The 15,875-nt window shown below is 42.0% G+C and overlaps 1 protein-coding gene across 1 annotated transcript in view; it reads left to right on the top strand.

Moving 5' to 3' along the window:
* dachb (dachshund b) overlaps positions 1-12,912 on the top strand; it is an 85,622-nt gene extending 72,710 nt beyond the window's left edge. The window contains exons 9-13 of the mRNA XM_070854692.1: positions 3,095-3,195; positions 3,992-4,139; positions 4,982-5,158; positions 6,322-6,387; positions 12,813-12,912. Of these exons, the coding sequence (XP_070710793.1) occupies positions 3,095-3,195; positions 3,992-4,139; positions 4,982-5,158; positions 6,322-6,387; positions 12,813-12,850 (530 nt within the window). The 3' untranslated portion in view covers positions 12,851-12,912. The remainder of the gene's footprint in view (positions 1-3,094; positions 3,196-3,991; positions 4,140-4,981; positions 5,159-6,321; positions 6,388-12,812) is intronic.
* Positions 12,913-15,875: the final 2,963 nt, after the last annotated feature.

Below are 15,875 nucleotides of genomic sequence, written 5' to 3'. Positions count from 1 at the left end.
TTAGCGTCAAGATCAACAAAGTGAAAATCTAGTTTATTGATCTTAATAACCCTGAAAAGTATCAGTGCTCTTTAAAGATTAAGAAACATCACGCAGCAACAACAAAACCAGCTGAAGAATAACTTTTTAAGGTTTTAAATCTTAAATCTGCAGAGGTCGGAGGTCAATGAATGTGGAACTGTGTTCCCGACTTTAAGAACACTGAGTGTTTTGGGTTAAACCGACTTCTGTTCATCAATAACTTCAGTTTTTCAGCGTCAGTATTACTTAGTATGTTGGGAAGCAGCGAAACTCTGAGGCCTCCGACTGTCGAGTGAAACTTTGGGAAACGCTGTAACTGTACTCAAACTCTCGTGGACTGTTCGTAAAAACATTAAAATGCAGGCGGGTGTTTAAATCACGGCGATAACTGGAAAACTTTTAAAAGCCACTCAGACACAGAAAGTGTTTACTGCTCGTCTCAGGGGGAAATAACAGACAACAAAATGTTCTCGGTGGCCTCCCTCCATCTGGAAGGTATATTGGAGCAATTACTGGAGCTGAATTACATAATAAACTAAACCTGTGTTTGTGATGGAAAATGACCTTAGTGTGTGTCACATCCTTGGTCGGCTTGTGTGTGTGTGTGTGTGTGTGTGTGTGTGTGTGAGGCCGACTGTCCCCAACATGTTAGAGCTGAAAATCCCACTTTTGATTTAAATGTTTGGCAAATAAAGTCAACTAAATATTCAGTTTTTCAGGAACCCTGTGATTATTTTTAACACTGACTGACTGAATAACGAGCCGTAAAATGTTGCTGTGTAACTCACCTTCTGCTCCTTTTTCAAAATAAAAGCCTTCGATTGACCCAAGATGAAACGTTAGTCCGACATTAAAACCAGTGTTCATTCTTACTTCCCCTCTTTTTTATCCAAACACCTCTTTCCTTTTTAATCCTTTTTAAAAAACACTCCCTCTTTCTGTTCTTCACCTCCTCCATTTTTATTTCATCCCAGTTTTTCCTCAAATTCCCTCCATCATGTTCTTACTTTTGACCTTTCATCCACTGCTTTTTTTTTTCTCCTCTTCCTCTCATTGTCTTATCACTTTTTTTTTTTTCCAGGGGGGACGGAGAGAATAAGATTTCCTCCTCGCCACAATGAGATGAAATGTCTGAAAAGCTTTACCAACATGTGCAGGGAAAGAGAAAGAGAGGAAAGAAAACTGGGAAAAAAGGGAAGATTCTTTCAAACTGAGGAATTAATTAGGGGAAAAATGAAGGAAATTAAGAAAGAAAAGGATGAGAATCAAAGTGACAGAGAAAGATGAAGATGACGGCAAAACGAGTGGAGAAAAAGGTGATGAAGAAAGATATGTGAGCGGAAGAGAGGAACGGTGGAGTAAAGGGATGTATGGATGAAGTGGCAGATAGGGGATAAAGATGGTGTGTGTGTGTGTGTGTGTGTGTGTGTGAGAGAGAAAGTTCGAGTGCATCTTAATCAGCGTTAATTTCACAGCAGAGTTAACCCAGTTGTCAGTGTGTTAGGCATTAAGGGCTGATCAGACACTGTGACGCACTCGCAATGAACACCGAACACACGCGCACACAAATCAAGGATGTCTTTAATCCTTGCCAATTAGTACCTCACATGATTGTCTGAATACTAACGACCCCTCCACGTGTGTGTGTGTGTGTGTGTGTGTGTGTGTGTGTTTGGTGTAATTGATTTCTCCGATGCTGCTCTGTTGCCTTTTATACCTTCGTAAACATCAACATTTCATAAACTTCACTCTGAGCTTGTGGCGTCGTGTCGCTGATGGAAACATTTTATTTCTTAATATTTAAAATAAAACACACACACACACTTGTATTTCGGTTCTTAACCCTTTAACGTCCTCACCAAGAAAAAAGTAATGAAAATTTTCTTTATATATTTTATTTCCTTGGGGCACTAATTACAAAATGTTTTTTTATGAACAGACCCCACATTTTTGAAATCTTGGCCTCCACCAAACGGTTGAGATGTCGTAAGTAAAACATGTTTTCAATAAGATATAGTGAGTCAAAATGTGCTCTACCATATGGTTGAGCAGGAGGTTAAAGGGTTAAAACTGTGGATTTAAAGGGTTGGGAAGCTTAGTTTTGAAAATCAAAATGCAACAAGCACCTTATTACATTTGATTTCCTTTCCTAACAAATATTCTAACCCCGGCGATAAAGCTCAGGCAGCGGTGCTCTCTGTCGAATCTCCACTAAAAGTTCTTCAGTATAACTTGAATTAAAACTGGAATGCTTTGATTTGGAGGACGCACTCAGTCAGTCACATTCAAACGTGTCCCGCTGGCTTTGCTGACCCACATTGTCCAGAAATATGCCAGAAGAAGGTTTTCCTGCTTCCTGCACTGCAACAGAACACCGGTCGTATTTTACATGGAAGCTTTTTTAATGGCAATATTAGTAACTGTAGTATTACAATTAGATTTATTACAAAGTGCTGTTACATGTAACTACTTGGACTGTGTGTTGAGCTAAGATAACCACTTCAACACCTTTCAGCTGAATCCTTTAAAACACTAAAATTATGGGCATTAAGAGTATTTCTTTTTTTTTTTTCATTTAGATATGTTGACATGTTGTTAGACTGCTGAACTCTGGTGGTGATCCCATCCCCACACCTACCTGCACCAAGTACTTCTGTTTTTATTTCATATAGGACCTCTACTTTCTATATTTTATTTGTTATTTTTAACAGGACCATGTGTAAACGAGTGTTGGTGTGACAAATAAAGTTCCCTGAATCCTTGAATTTATAATGCAGAAGACTTGTCATGACAAGAAATGTTAATTTTGTACATATTAATAAGGAGAAGATGCCAAGACACAAAAACTCTTGTCCTCATTTTTTTGTTATTAAAATGAAAAAACATCTTTTTTTTTTTTTTTTTTAAATCAATGTGGCAGCAATATGTTGCCATAAATAAAACATTAAACCAGAACAAACAAAAGAAGGTAGACAGATAAAACTAAATTCGGAGGAATCAAACACACACAAAGAATGAAGAATAAGAATAAGTATTAACACGTGCGTCTTTTCTCAATGGTTGTTCTTCACAGAAGAGTCTTCGCTGGGACAAGCCCTGCCCCCCGGCTTCCCCGCTCCGTTCCTATTCGCTGACGGCCTGTCGTCAGTGGAGACCCTGCTCACCAACATACAGGTCAGACCCCGTTTTTAACCGTCTCTGCTTCTAAACACTGCCGTGTTCGGTTGTTGTGAGGAATCGGCGACAGATTCGATGGGTGTTACTGCTTTAAGTCTGTGGAGACGTCCCCGTGCCGAGCACCAGGACTGACCAGTGTGTTTTACACCAAGCGATTGATTGGCCAATGAGCAACCGTAGCAACGGCGTGAGCTAAATCTAGAAGAAGTATGAACAAATAAACACAAGACGAGTCCAAGAAAAGTTCCTGATGCTTCAGATAAGGAAGAAACTGTATCTTAGAGGGAAGCGAGCGACAAAGCGACAATGTTTCTTATATCGAAACATTTAGACAACATATAGGACGTATTTATAGAATATAAGAATAAAAAATTATGTGAAAATTATTGTAAAGGATCAAGTGCAAAACAATTTGGCGTTAAACATTAATGAAATTATAGGATTTGATATTATTCCCAACAAGTACACACAGATTATGATCATATATATTACTAATGAGCTGAAACCGAATAATTCCACTATATAGGCAAATTACTCCAAGCAACTTGTCCGTTATTCCAGTAAAAGATGCAATACTGTGGAGAAAAACAACATTATAACAGCTGATATTAAAACTTTTTAAAAACAGATGTTACCCAGATGTTTCGTCCCTCGTTTCAGAGAATGATACTAGTACCAGCTTTAGTTCCAGCGCCGACAATATGGCTCGTCTCATCAACATCTGTGTGTTTGTCAAGAATGTGGCTGATTTTTCTGTAACGAGACTCGAACCGACCGTCTCGTCTGGTCTCAGGGCCTGCTGAAGGTGGCGGTGGAGAACGCCCGGGTGCAGGACAAACAGATCCAGGCGGAGAAGAGGGAGCTGAAGATGGAGCTGTACAGGGAACGAGAGATGAGGGAGAGTCTGGAACGACAGCTCACCTCCGAACTACAGAGCAGAGGTCTGTGCCAAAAACAAAGGGGTTCACGTGAACAATGTTTACGTCGGCGACTATTTGTAGCTGTAGTCATTGTGTCGGGAGAGAAGGAGGCAGTGGGCCGCCATTTTGAAGCCTCAGGTTTGGCATTCGGGGCGTCACCAACTTAATTTTGGAGCCAGATATGACGGTCATTCCACGAACATAGCCCCGCCCTAACGCCACCCCTGCTTTATCGTCCATTCTCCTCCAAATGAGACCATCATTTCCCAAACAAACATCCTGCTGTGCTGAAGAAGACAGTAAAATAGCGACTGAGAGCAGGAAAATGTCCAATCTGACTTCTGTTTGGAGCCAGTGGAGTCGCCCCCTGCTGGCGTTGGCTTCACTTTTCAGATCAAGAAGCTACATCCACTTTTTTTTTTTAGGATTCTAAAGAGTGGATGGAGCAAACACAGGACTGTCACTCAGGACATTGCTGCTCGTGTCCTGTTTGAAACTAAAAGTTAATGTTGAGTTATTTCACCACAAATGTAGCTTCCTTCCCTAAACGTAACCGATCTGTGACTATAACCTGAGTTATTTATTTATTTTTTTGTGGCCGATCCCAGTTTTTCTTGTAGAGGGCGCTGAAATGGCTCATATATCCCAGTTTGAGAGTCGCATATGAGGATATTGTTTTACATTCAGGCGGGCTCACGTCAACATCAGAGCAAATAATAGCTTGAATAATAATAATCCTCGCTCTAATGATGTCGTTGCTTCGGCCGTCGTCACCTACAAGTGTTGAAAGGCGACAAAAGTCACCCAGGAGGAGACGTTTCCTTTCTCACGATCGTATTTCCTGCTCACCTCTCTCCCCTCAGCCTCCATCCAGAAGCGTCTGAAGAAGGAGAAGAAGGCCAAGAGGAAGCTGCAGGAGGCGCTGGAGTTCGAGTCGAAGAGGAGGGAGCGAGTGGAGGACGCTCTCAAACACTCGTCCTCGTCCTCCCCCTCCCCCGAGCCGCTGCACGCCGCCAACAACAACACCAACAACAAGAACGGTACGCCGGGCCGTTTGTCGGTTTGTTTGTGGTCTACTTTTTGTCCTTCTGCCTTGTGACTTCCAGCCCATCTGTTTCTTAAACCCTTCTTTTATTACTCGCTTGGTTCTCTTACATTTTGCCGGAGTATCTCTCTAATACCCAAACTTGTTTTTCTTCTTTCTTGTTTATATTCTTTCAGCTTAGATTCTTTCTGTTATATTTTCTCTTGAGCTTCGTCTTTGATTTGAACGTCCTGGCTCGTCTCCCTCTGTGTTTCTGGCCCTCTCTTCGGCTCGTGCGTTATGTTTGTGGCATGTTTTTCCAGCCTTGTGTTTACCTCGACTATCACTTGTTGACTGAAGCTGTAAAAACAGGACTGCTTACTGGCTGCTGCTGTTTTTTCTGTCCTCCCTCCACAAACCTCGGTGTAATCACCAGCAGCAGTAAATGTGCAGTTAATCTGTCTGTGCAGCTCCACCACGAACGACTGATGCTCCTCAGTACTGGACATGTGCTTCTATTTATTGGTTTCACAATTAGAATCATCAACAGCACAAGTATTAGATTAGTTGATCATTAGAGCAAAATAATTGTCCAACTTGTTTATTGAGCAAAAAAAAAAAAGCTTCTCAGATGTGAGAATTTGGTGTTTTTTTCCATCCTCTTCAATAATAAATTGAATATATTTGCGTTCTGGACATAAAAAGCTCACCATAAAAAGCTCCTGGAAGTATTGGAGTCCATTTTTCACCATTTTCTGGTGTTTCACAGACTAAAAAGTGAATAAAAGTTAGATTAAGTAGAGCTGTGACTAACCATTATTGGCTTTAAGTGAAGAAATGTTATCAATCTATTGGTAATAACAACAACAACAACAACAACCACAGACCTGGCACAGCAATGAGTCTGTTGTGAGGAAGCAGCCAAATGGTTTTTTCCCTCTTAATATCCAAACCTTTTTTTAACAGAGCCGTTTAAATGCTTTGACAATTAACATCAAGAGGAGAAGAAACCAAAACGACATCAAAAAGTCCAATTCTCTGGACAATGGTTGTGTCGGTGGCTCGGCTCTCTTTGTACATGCAGCTTGTTTTTGACCTGCACGCGGTTACAAGGTGCTGTTTGTTTTTTTATTGGCCGACCCACTGAGACTCTGTCTTGTCTTTTTTGTTTCATACCAGACGCTGCTGTAGCCGAGGATAAACCTGAACTTAATGGAAACCAGCAAGACAACGGCGCTGTACAAGGTACCTGCACACACACACACACACACACACACACACACACACACACACACACACACACACACGCACAAACAATAAAAAAAAAACATAAAACACACAAAGGCTCAGTCTGATACACACTCATGTGTACAGAGTCATGCTGATACACACACACATGCCACATATTAACCGATATGACACTGTACACAAGTGTGTTCAAAGGCAGACTTACAAGTCTTTACACACACACACACACACACACACACACACACACACGTGGCAGGCACATGTGTGTGTTGGGGCCCAGGCTAGATTAGTGGAGACATTAAGCAGACACAGAGACACTGTGGCCTCCCTTTGATGTGCACCTTATCAGACACACATGTGAGTGTGTGTGGAAATATTTCATTCAGCTTATGTTGGTGTGTGTACGTGCTGATATTTGTGCGTCAACATGACCCGATTTCTTTTTTTAAGGTTGTGTGTGTGTGTGTGTGTGTGTGTGTTTGTGCTGCGGACAGATTTGAGTTGGACACCTACAAGCTGAAGACATCTTGGAGAAAAAAATGGGACATTTATGTGAAATGTGAGGACATTTTAAGAAAGTAGGAGACATTTTCCACTGTGCAAAAGTGAGGACATTTTCAGATTATTTGGGGGGAAAGTGAGGATACCTGTTGGAAAAAGGAGACAGTCTGAAAAGAGAGGACACTCAGTAGGAGCTGAGAGTATCCCTGCAGTGTTGGAACACTATTATAAAAGCGAGGGAGGATATTTTGTAAGCAAGGACAGTTTTGGAGAGCGAAGACAGATCTGCTCCTCACTTCCTCTGAAGACTATTTGACGGTTAAGACTCAGAGATTAGGTTTAGGTCGGGATTATGGACTTGGGGAGTGCATTATGCCAATGAGGGTCCTCACAAGTACAGTGGCAGCGTGTGTGTGTGTGTGTGTGTGTGTGTGTGTGTGTGTGTGTGTTAGTATGCATGTGTCGTCCTCTTTCCACCAGCTGTGCTCAGTCCTCCCTGACATTGAAAACCTTCACTTGAAACTCTGCGTGTGTATAAATGAATATCTACAAGCACACACACACACACACTTCCTCCGTGTGTGTGTGTGTGTGTGTGTGTGTGTGTGTGTGCATGCACTCTGTACCTGTATTTGTGTGTGTGTGTGTGTTTGATACACACTCTGGTGAGACAGGGAACTCTAATTAGCTCTCTCTCCTCTTTAGACCCCTTTTAGATCCCCTCTCTTCTGCAAGCCAAGCACTCCGACACACACACACATACACACACACACACACACACACACACACACACACACACACACACAGACCCACCTGATTTCATTAATGTTGATTGGCCCAGTAGGACCCCTTTGCTGCTTTGCTCACACACACACACACACGCTCACATTGACAAACACACATTCATCCCTCCTGCCATAAAAGCATTTTGCACCTTCGGTGGTTTACTCACACACACACACACACACACACTCACACACACACACACACACACACACACACTCACACACACACACACACACACACACCTCTCCCCTGCCTCTCTCACCTTCCACACTCTTAATTAACGAGTGAGGAGAAAACTGCTGAATACAAAGAAAGACATCGCATTACAATCAAAAAGAGAGGGAGAGAAAGAAGGGAGGGAGGAAAAAAAAACGAGAAGCAGGGGAGAGAGAGGAGGAGGTTAAAAAGAAAAAGAGGCGAGATCGGTTTCTCTCGGTTGTTTAAAGCCGACCGGACTAATTGGCCGAACAAAACATTGAAGAGGTGGAGGAGAGAAAGTGAGGAAGAAGAGGGGAGCAAGGGGGGATGGAGGAAAGATGGGAGGGGAGGAAGAGTAGGACTGATTGAAGGAGGAGAAGCAGAAGAATAAAAAGGCAGGTATCTGAGGAATATGGGTGATAGAAAGAAATGAGGGGGAGAGAGGGGGAGGCAGAGAGGATGGACAAGTAGAAGAAGAAGAAATAAAAGGAGAGAGTGGAGAACAGGTGGAGCGCGAAAACATGGAATAAAGGATGAAAAGAGTGAGAGGAAAGATGGAAAAGAAAGGAAGAGGACAAATGAAGAGTAGAGGAACTCAAGAGGGGCAGAGAGGAGGATAAAACTAGGAGGAAGGAGAGAAGAACGAGGGATGAGCGGAGCTAAAAAAGGGTAGAGGAGTGAAAAGGAAGGTGTGAGGAGAGCGATGGAAGGAAAGAATAAAATGGATGTAAGTAGGAGAAGGAAGAACAGGTGGAGGAGAAGAAGGATGAGGGTCAGAGAGGAAAAGAGATGAAGGGAGGAGGAGAAGATCCATGATGAAAAAGGGGGGAGAAAAAAGAGAAATGAGCAAGGAGAACTGAGAAAAAAGAGGAACGAGGAGGAACAGGTGGAGGAGAGGAGAGAAGAAAAGAGGTCATGAGGAGCAAAGGGAGAAAGCAGCAGCAGGAGGAGGAGGAGGAGGAGGAGAAAAGAGGGGAATGAGGAAGATATGGGGGGAAAAGAAATGGCGAGGAAAGGGGAAGGGAACAATCAATGTACAGGAGGAGCGTAAAAAAGAGGAAGAGGAGGGAAAAGGAGGGCAGGAGGAAAAGGAGGAGTGTGCAGATTCCTCAGGAGGGAGTTGAAAAATGTGACCTTGTTCCCAGACCTGGTGACATTTCCTCCACCCAGCAGATAGACTTTTAACAAGGCAGGTCAGTGTCATTTTTAACCAGGACACACACACACACACACACACACACACACACACACACACACACACACACACACACACACACACACACACACACACACACACACACACACACACACACACACACACACAGGCTGGAGGTGTGTTTTATGGTGACAGATGGAGGTGAGAGGCGAAGGGAAACAGGGTTGCCAGGTCAAAACACTGACAAAAAGGTAAAAGGAGGAGCAGTAAACAGGAAGGATGAGCAGAAAGAGTCAAACAGCTTTAAATAAAACCTCTGTGGTGCAATAAGAATAAAAAAAGGGACCAGAAATGTTTGATTTTTTCTAAATGTGTCGTCGATGGGACATGGTATCCCACAATGCAATGCTTTAAGGAAGAGAGAGAGAGTTACTCACAGCTCACAGGGAAAACTTTACCCTGAAACCTCCTGGAAAACAAACACTACGTTATTGATCCTGCTTCACGCTGTGATGTCACAATTAATGATTTCACGCAAAATGTAGTTAAAAATCTAAATGAGATGCATGACGTTTTATTTTAGATATGATTTTAACTGTATGGACTGTTTGAGCCACACCAGGCATCTACTTGTATCACCAAGCTGGATTTAAAGACTTTTTAATCCTTTATTAGATCAAATTTAAGGCAATTTTTGCGCTAAAAATGTTAAATCACATGTGAAAACAGTCGAACAAATACATGAGCTGTCCGTGCAAAAGTATAAAGAAAGACAAAAATAGATTTTACACTAATAAACGTATTCGGACAAATGCTGTAACTGAACCACTTGTCATTTTGTCACTCTGTTTTCACACGTGATTTAACATTTTTATCACAAAAACTGCCTTAAATTTGATTATCAAGTGGTTCAGTTACAGCATTTGTCTGAATAAAGTTTATTAGTGTAAAATCTATTTGTCTTTAATCATATTAATCAGCCGTCTAACAGTCAGTGACACCTGAACTCTGAACTAAGAATATTAAATGAGTTGATTTCAATTCATTCAGTAAATACATTTTAAAACTTAACCAACCAGAATATAAGACTATTAAACACTTTCTGAGGCTCTTTTTGTGGTGACGTCCTCTTGTTTTAAAGGGGCACAAAGTGTAAATAATAATAATTATTGTATTTCTATCTTTTTGTCCTGCATAACGTTTCTACCTGCTGCCTTTGATGCTGCTGATCAATAAAGTCCATCTTATCTCATACTGGCCATGACCAGTGTGGTTTATTCTGAACTATTCCACGGCTTTGTTAAACACTCAGCTCAGGTCACAGCAGAAGCAATAAAATGATTTTTTACATCAATAAAATCAGATTAAAAATCAATATTTCCTGCCAGATGATTGATTTATGAGAGCGAAGCAGTGCAGTAAGCAGGATAATGTTCAGGGGGTTGCTTGTTACTGTGAAACGATACCTGACAGACTCTAAAAACTCTAAAATCTCTGGTCATGTGACTGATCCGGACTCCTTAGATTAGTTTTTGACTATTTTACAGTTACGCTGCTCATCAGCGCCCCCGTGTGGACAAATTATGTAACGTGACAGCATTTCTAAACGAGCTCAAACACATTTTTTACGTCGATACGACAAATCTGCATCTAGCTGATATATCGGACGAGCTCTTTTCTAAACCGACTCCACATCAGGCTGCTTCCTGCGTCTCGGACATGAACGTTCATCGATAGTGAGGATATCAGTTGTCGGGCGGAACAGGTGTGCCAGAACGATTCACTGAAACGAGCCCAGCCACAAAAAGAAGAACAAATCCGAGCGTCCGACGACGTTCGACCACGATGGCCCGAAACTGTGAAGTTCCAGATTAAAGTTTTTTAAAGGACAGCACTGGGGGGATCAAAGCTGCGACTTTTTAAGTTGCAGGACAGTTTTTTAAGCACCAGGCCAAACCTGCTGCCTAAAGGAGAAAAAGAAAGGACAGGAGAGGACAGAGAGAAGAATGGGTCGGGATAAAAATAATATGAGAGTAACAGATAGAGGACAGGAGGGAGCAGAGGGGAGGTGAGGAGGAGGAGGGGATGCATGTAGAATAGAGGGATGAAAGAGGAGGAGAGGAGGGGGTCTGAGTGGATCGTGGAGTGATAAAAATAGGGAAGGGCAGGAGATGAGAGGGATGAAAAGGAGGGAAGGCAGAGAATATGAAGAAGGAAACGAGCGCAAGATGAAAGAGAAAATTTAAGAAAGTTTTTTTTTTTTTTTTTTATTCCAATGCGGGGACCTCAAACCTGTTTCATATCTTAAAAAAAAAAACAAAGACTGAGGAGTAGAGGACAAAACGAGAGGGTAGGATGACGACAAAGAGCAGAGGAAGATGAGTTAAAAAAAAAAAGTAGTGGAGGGCAAGAGAAAGAGGAGAGAGAGAGAGGAGGGAGGGCAGGTTTATGGTTGCTGTTATGCAGAAATGTAAACACTTTGCAACGTTCGCAGAAAACAATGACACCGCAGGGAGAGGAAGGTGTGCATGAGAGTGTGTTTCTGTCCATTTCTGTTATAAGTGTGTGTGTGTGCGAGTGTGTGTGTGTGTGTGGGTGGGTGCAGCAACAGCACTACGGGGAGCGGAAGGAGAACGACGGAGGTGAAACAAGAGAGAAAGAAAAGAGAGGAGGAGAGCCGACCCTGGCAAAATTGGAGATATGAGATTTCTATCATAAACGGATGCTGCATAACAGGAGAGCAAGGCGCTTAAAAAACTACGTCCTGCTCCGATAATCTCGACTAAAGCGTCTACTTCCTGCTCTGATGTCGCTCATTACGCCTGCAGCTTTAGCATGTTGGCGGCTAAAAGAGCTCACGATCTCAAAGTTGTTCCTCTGTCTGCATGTTAGCGGGAGGACGACAAGACAAACGGCCGTTTAACCTGCAGCTCCTGACAGAAATCTGAGGAAAAAGGGCCACATGTGAGATTTATTTGAGTTCTGACTTCTAGTATCAGCATCAGAGGGGCCAGAGAACGTACCTCAAACTAATCAATATATCAGTTTCATTCCTCACATCACCATGCTGGGGGTTCTGGACTCAGCCGGACTCGAAGGTCACTGATCCAATCATAGGAATACTTTATCAGTAATCATTTTCTAATATTTTATAGACTAAATGATGTATTGAATATTCAGGTAATTTAAGTAATATTAGCTGAAGCTGTTTTTTAAAAGGCAAACTACAAAAATGGTGGAAAACGTGACACGAATCTGGTTTGAATGGACAAACAATTTGCTGATTAATTGACTAATACAAATTAATTTGATAAAGTTTTGATACTCGTTTCAGCCCCGCTTTAAATTCACTAAACCACTTATAAGACTACGTTGGTAATAATCTGGATTTTTCACCATTTTCTGACATTTTATTAACTAAAAGATCTGTTAAATAATCACACAATGCAAGTAGTCATTAGCTGTAGCTCTTTTTTTTTTAAAGGAAAACTACAAAAATGGTGGAAAACGTGACACAAATCTGGTTTGAATGGACAAAAACTTGATTAATCATCTAACAAATCTTGTTTTTATGCATAAATTGGCAATAATTCACTGGTTTCAGCTCCTCAGGGGATTATTTGCCACAGATTTAGAGTTCTATGATGGCAAATCTAATTTCTTTGGATTTCTGACTGTTGGCCGTGAAAAACACACTTAAAAATAAACATCAGATTAAATCAATAACGGTTAGTTGTCACTCGTTTGTTTACTCGTTCCTCTGTGTCCCTTCTTTACCCAGAATCCCGGCCGTTCCTGAAGACCCCCATGATGTTCTAGGAAGTGGGACTCCGCCTCCTCCACGAGCCCCGCCCCCTTCGCCCACCTGTCCCCGCCCCCCCTTTCCTGCACAGAAGAACTCCACCAGCCCGTTTCCACAGCAACCAACGGCTTCCACGGCCGGGATCACCGCGGCGACGACCTCCCCCCGGCGGGACTCTACCTTTGCTACGCGCAAACTTTTTAAAACGTTGCTACGAAACAACGAGACTACTAGGAGGCCGCCCCGATCTGGACTCGCCGGGGTCGTCTCTCTCTCTACGTCTTCTCTTTTCCTCTTTTTTGACAAACTTCGCTCCGTTCATTCCTCTTTTTTCTCTCCCTGCACCGGGACTTCTCTCATCCCTTGTTTCGTTTCGAGAACTGAAGAATATAAAAAAGATATTTCACAGCAAAATGCAAGAAAAAAAAGAAGAAGAAGAAGAAGAAGAATATCACCCTGGAGCAAACAGACTGGACTCAGGTTGGACGCCGTGAGAGGAAAAACGACACCAGGGACCAATCTGGACTTTTTAAAAATGGTCCAAACACACGATGCGATGAGTCGTTTCTGATTGGTGCCGACGAGACGAGAAGACTTCTTATTTCTGTTCCCTGAAGAAGAAGAAGACGACAACGAAGGATAAAAAAAATGGATTAAACTTCGCGGTCAACCTCACTGGCTGGCTGTCAACACCCTCTGATTGGACGGTAATCAGCTGATCGGAGGAGCTCAGGACTGGAGGAAGAGGGGTTTAAATAAAATAATAAAAAAAAAACCATTGGGAAGGGAAGGAAAAAAAAAACTGTAGAAAGAAGAAGAGGAGGAAAACAACTTGAGAGGCTATTTCTGTCTCTGATGTTTCATTCATTTCTGTTTTCCGTACAGGGACTGAAAAAAATGCATGGGAAAACTTCTCTTGTGTTGTCATTTGGCTTATTTTATCCTCCGTACACTCCTTACATCCAACTCTTCTTCTCTGCTCCTCCCTCTTATACTCTTCCTCGTTCCTTTTTTCTATAAAGCAGCTTTTTCCTCTACTCTTCGTCTTCTCTTCCTCCCTTTATTTTCTCCCTTTCTCTCTCTCTCTCTGTAAGGAGGCATTACTCTGAAAATGTTGGATGCAGCTTTTCAATGTCTGAGTATTTTCTATCACCCTTAACCTGTGAAATCAGTTTCTCGAATGATGCAAAAGTTCAAAAGAAAAAAAAAAAAAAAAACACAACAAAAAACCCTTTTTTTATTACAATGGAGTGATTTTTAGACACGATATTATATCCTAAAAAAAGGTACGTTGAATTCTCTTCCTCGACTTTGGACCTTTACACCTTTTGACCCTCGTTCCCCCGTGACCAGGAAGTAGTCCACGAGTTTTCTGGTGTTTGTCAAACTTAAAAAAAAAAAAAAGACGAGGAGCGCTTGATTTGTCTGCTTTTAAAACTGCCCCGATGCAAACTTTTATCACGACTGTCCATAAGAACTTAAATACACGTGGATTCCTTTTTGGCCGGATTCGAGATGGTGTCCCCGAGTGCCCCTTTTAGGGCGACAAAGAGCACTTCAGGTGTGGAAATCGAGCGCTCCTCGGCTCCAAACACTTTTTACCCCCCTGGTTTTCTGACCTACTACGAGTGCAGACTGTTGTGTTGCAGTTTTGTTTATTCCACTGCGTGTTTTATTTGTTTGTTTATTTGTTGATTACTATTTGAAATGTGTACGGGAGGGCCGGGGCGGGGCGGGGATGGGATGGGGTTATGGTTCGGGTCAGAGTGGGTGGGGTTTGGGGTTAAAGGGATATTCCGTGTAGATAGAGACAACATTCAGCGTTTTCTTGTTTTTGTTTTATTATTTTTTTTCTCCTGATGATCTCTCGGTCTGTCACTGTTCTCTGGGTTTGAGCTGACTGCAAATATACAGTATTATAATGACCGGCTGTCTGTCTGGTGCTGTTTCTCACACACACACACACACACAAATTAGTAAAATTACTCAATGAATCCTGGTGAAAATTGAAAAGTAATAAAACGGCGTAATAAATACAACCTGCTGACGTCTTCAGACGCCCAAAACATTTTGTTGAAGCCATTATGAGAAGGATTTTTTACGATTTCTGCCTATCTGACATTGTGGTGAAATGAACTGGACGCTGATACATCTACAAAAAGGAACAATCTGTAAACTATGAAACCAGAGGAGCTAAACTCCGACCTCATCTGAAGGCCTTTGAAGATTTGGGACGCACCTGATAAAGATAAGATAAGATAAGATCAACTTTAGTGATCCTGAAGGAAATTACTTTGCCAGAGTACAAAACAAAAGTTGAATACAAACTACAAAGCAGAGAAATGGAGCCTCATAAATTAAATAAGTACAATAAACAAGAAGCGGATAAATAAAGTGAAACTGAGGGTAAACAGTAACCTTAGATTGATTATAAGTAGCTAACCCTGCCAGTCGGCACCAGAAATACTGGTCGATTAAACCAATTATTAATATTCAACGTCCAACGCAGCCGCGAAAAGCGCTCAGGGATATTTACAGTCCAACGCCAGCTGACGGTTTTTGCTCGCACGTAAACAAAGCTGGACGAAGACGTCATCCACAAAGTGTGGAGGAACTTTTTCTTCTCAATAGAAATGAGACAAATATGGAAACACAGCAGCCTGATTCTTTCATCACTTGTCGCCAAACTTGAAGAAATTAGATTCAGCTGATGAAGCATTTTGTCTTCTCATGATGTGAAATTATCTTTGTGGGATTTTAACACACACACACACACACACACACACACACACACACACACTGCGGTACTTTAAAACACACACACACACAGAAGCTCGGGAGTAAACACACACACACACACACACACAGTCTATGTTCCATTTAGAGTGTATATTTACTCTGCATTACGAAGTTAATGAGGTGAAGCCTTTCCCTCTTTCTCACTCTCTCTCCATAATGGATTTCTACCTCTCTCTCTCTCTCTGTCTCTCTCATACTTCTGTCTTTAATCCCCTCTCACCTCTGTCACTCTTCTTTCTCTTC

Source organism: Pempheris klunzingeri, chromosome 23 (genome assembly GCF_042242105.1).
Source record: "Pempheris klunzingeri isolate RE-2024b chromosome 23, fPemKlu1.hap1, whole genome shotgun sequence".
In the NCBI taxonomy this organism is placed as follows: Eukaryota; Metazoa; Chordata; class Actinopteri; order Acropomatiformes; family Pempheridae; genus Pempheris; species Pempheris klunzingeri.
This window is presented reverse-complemented; position numbering and strand designations above follow the sequence as displayed.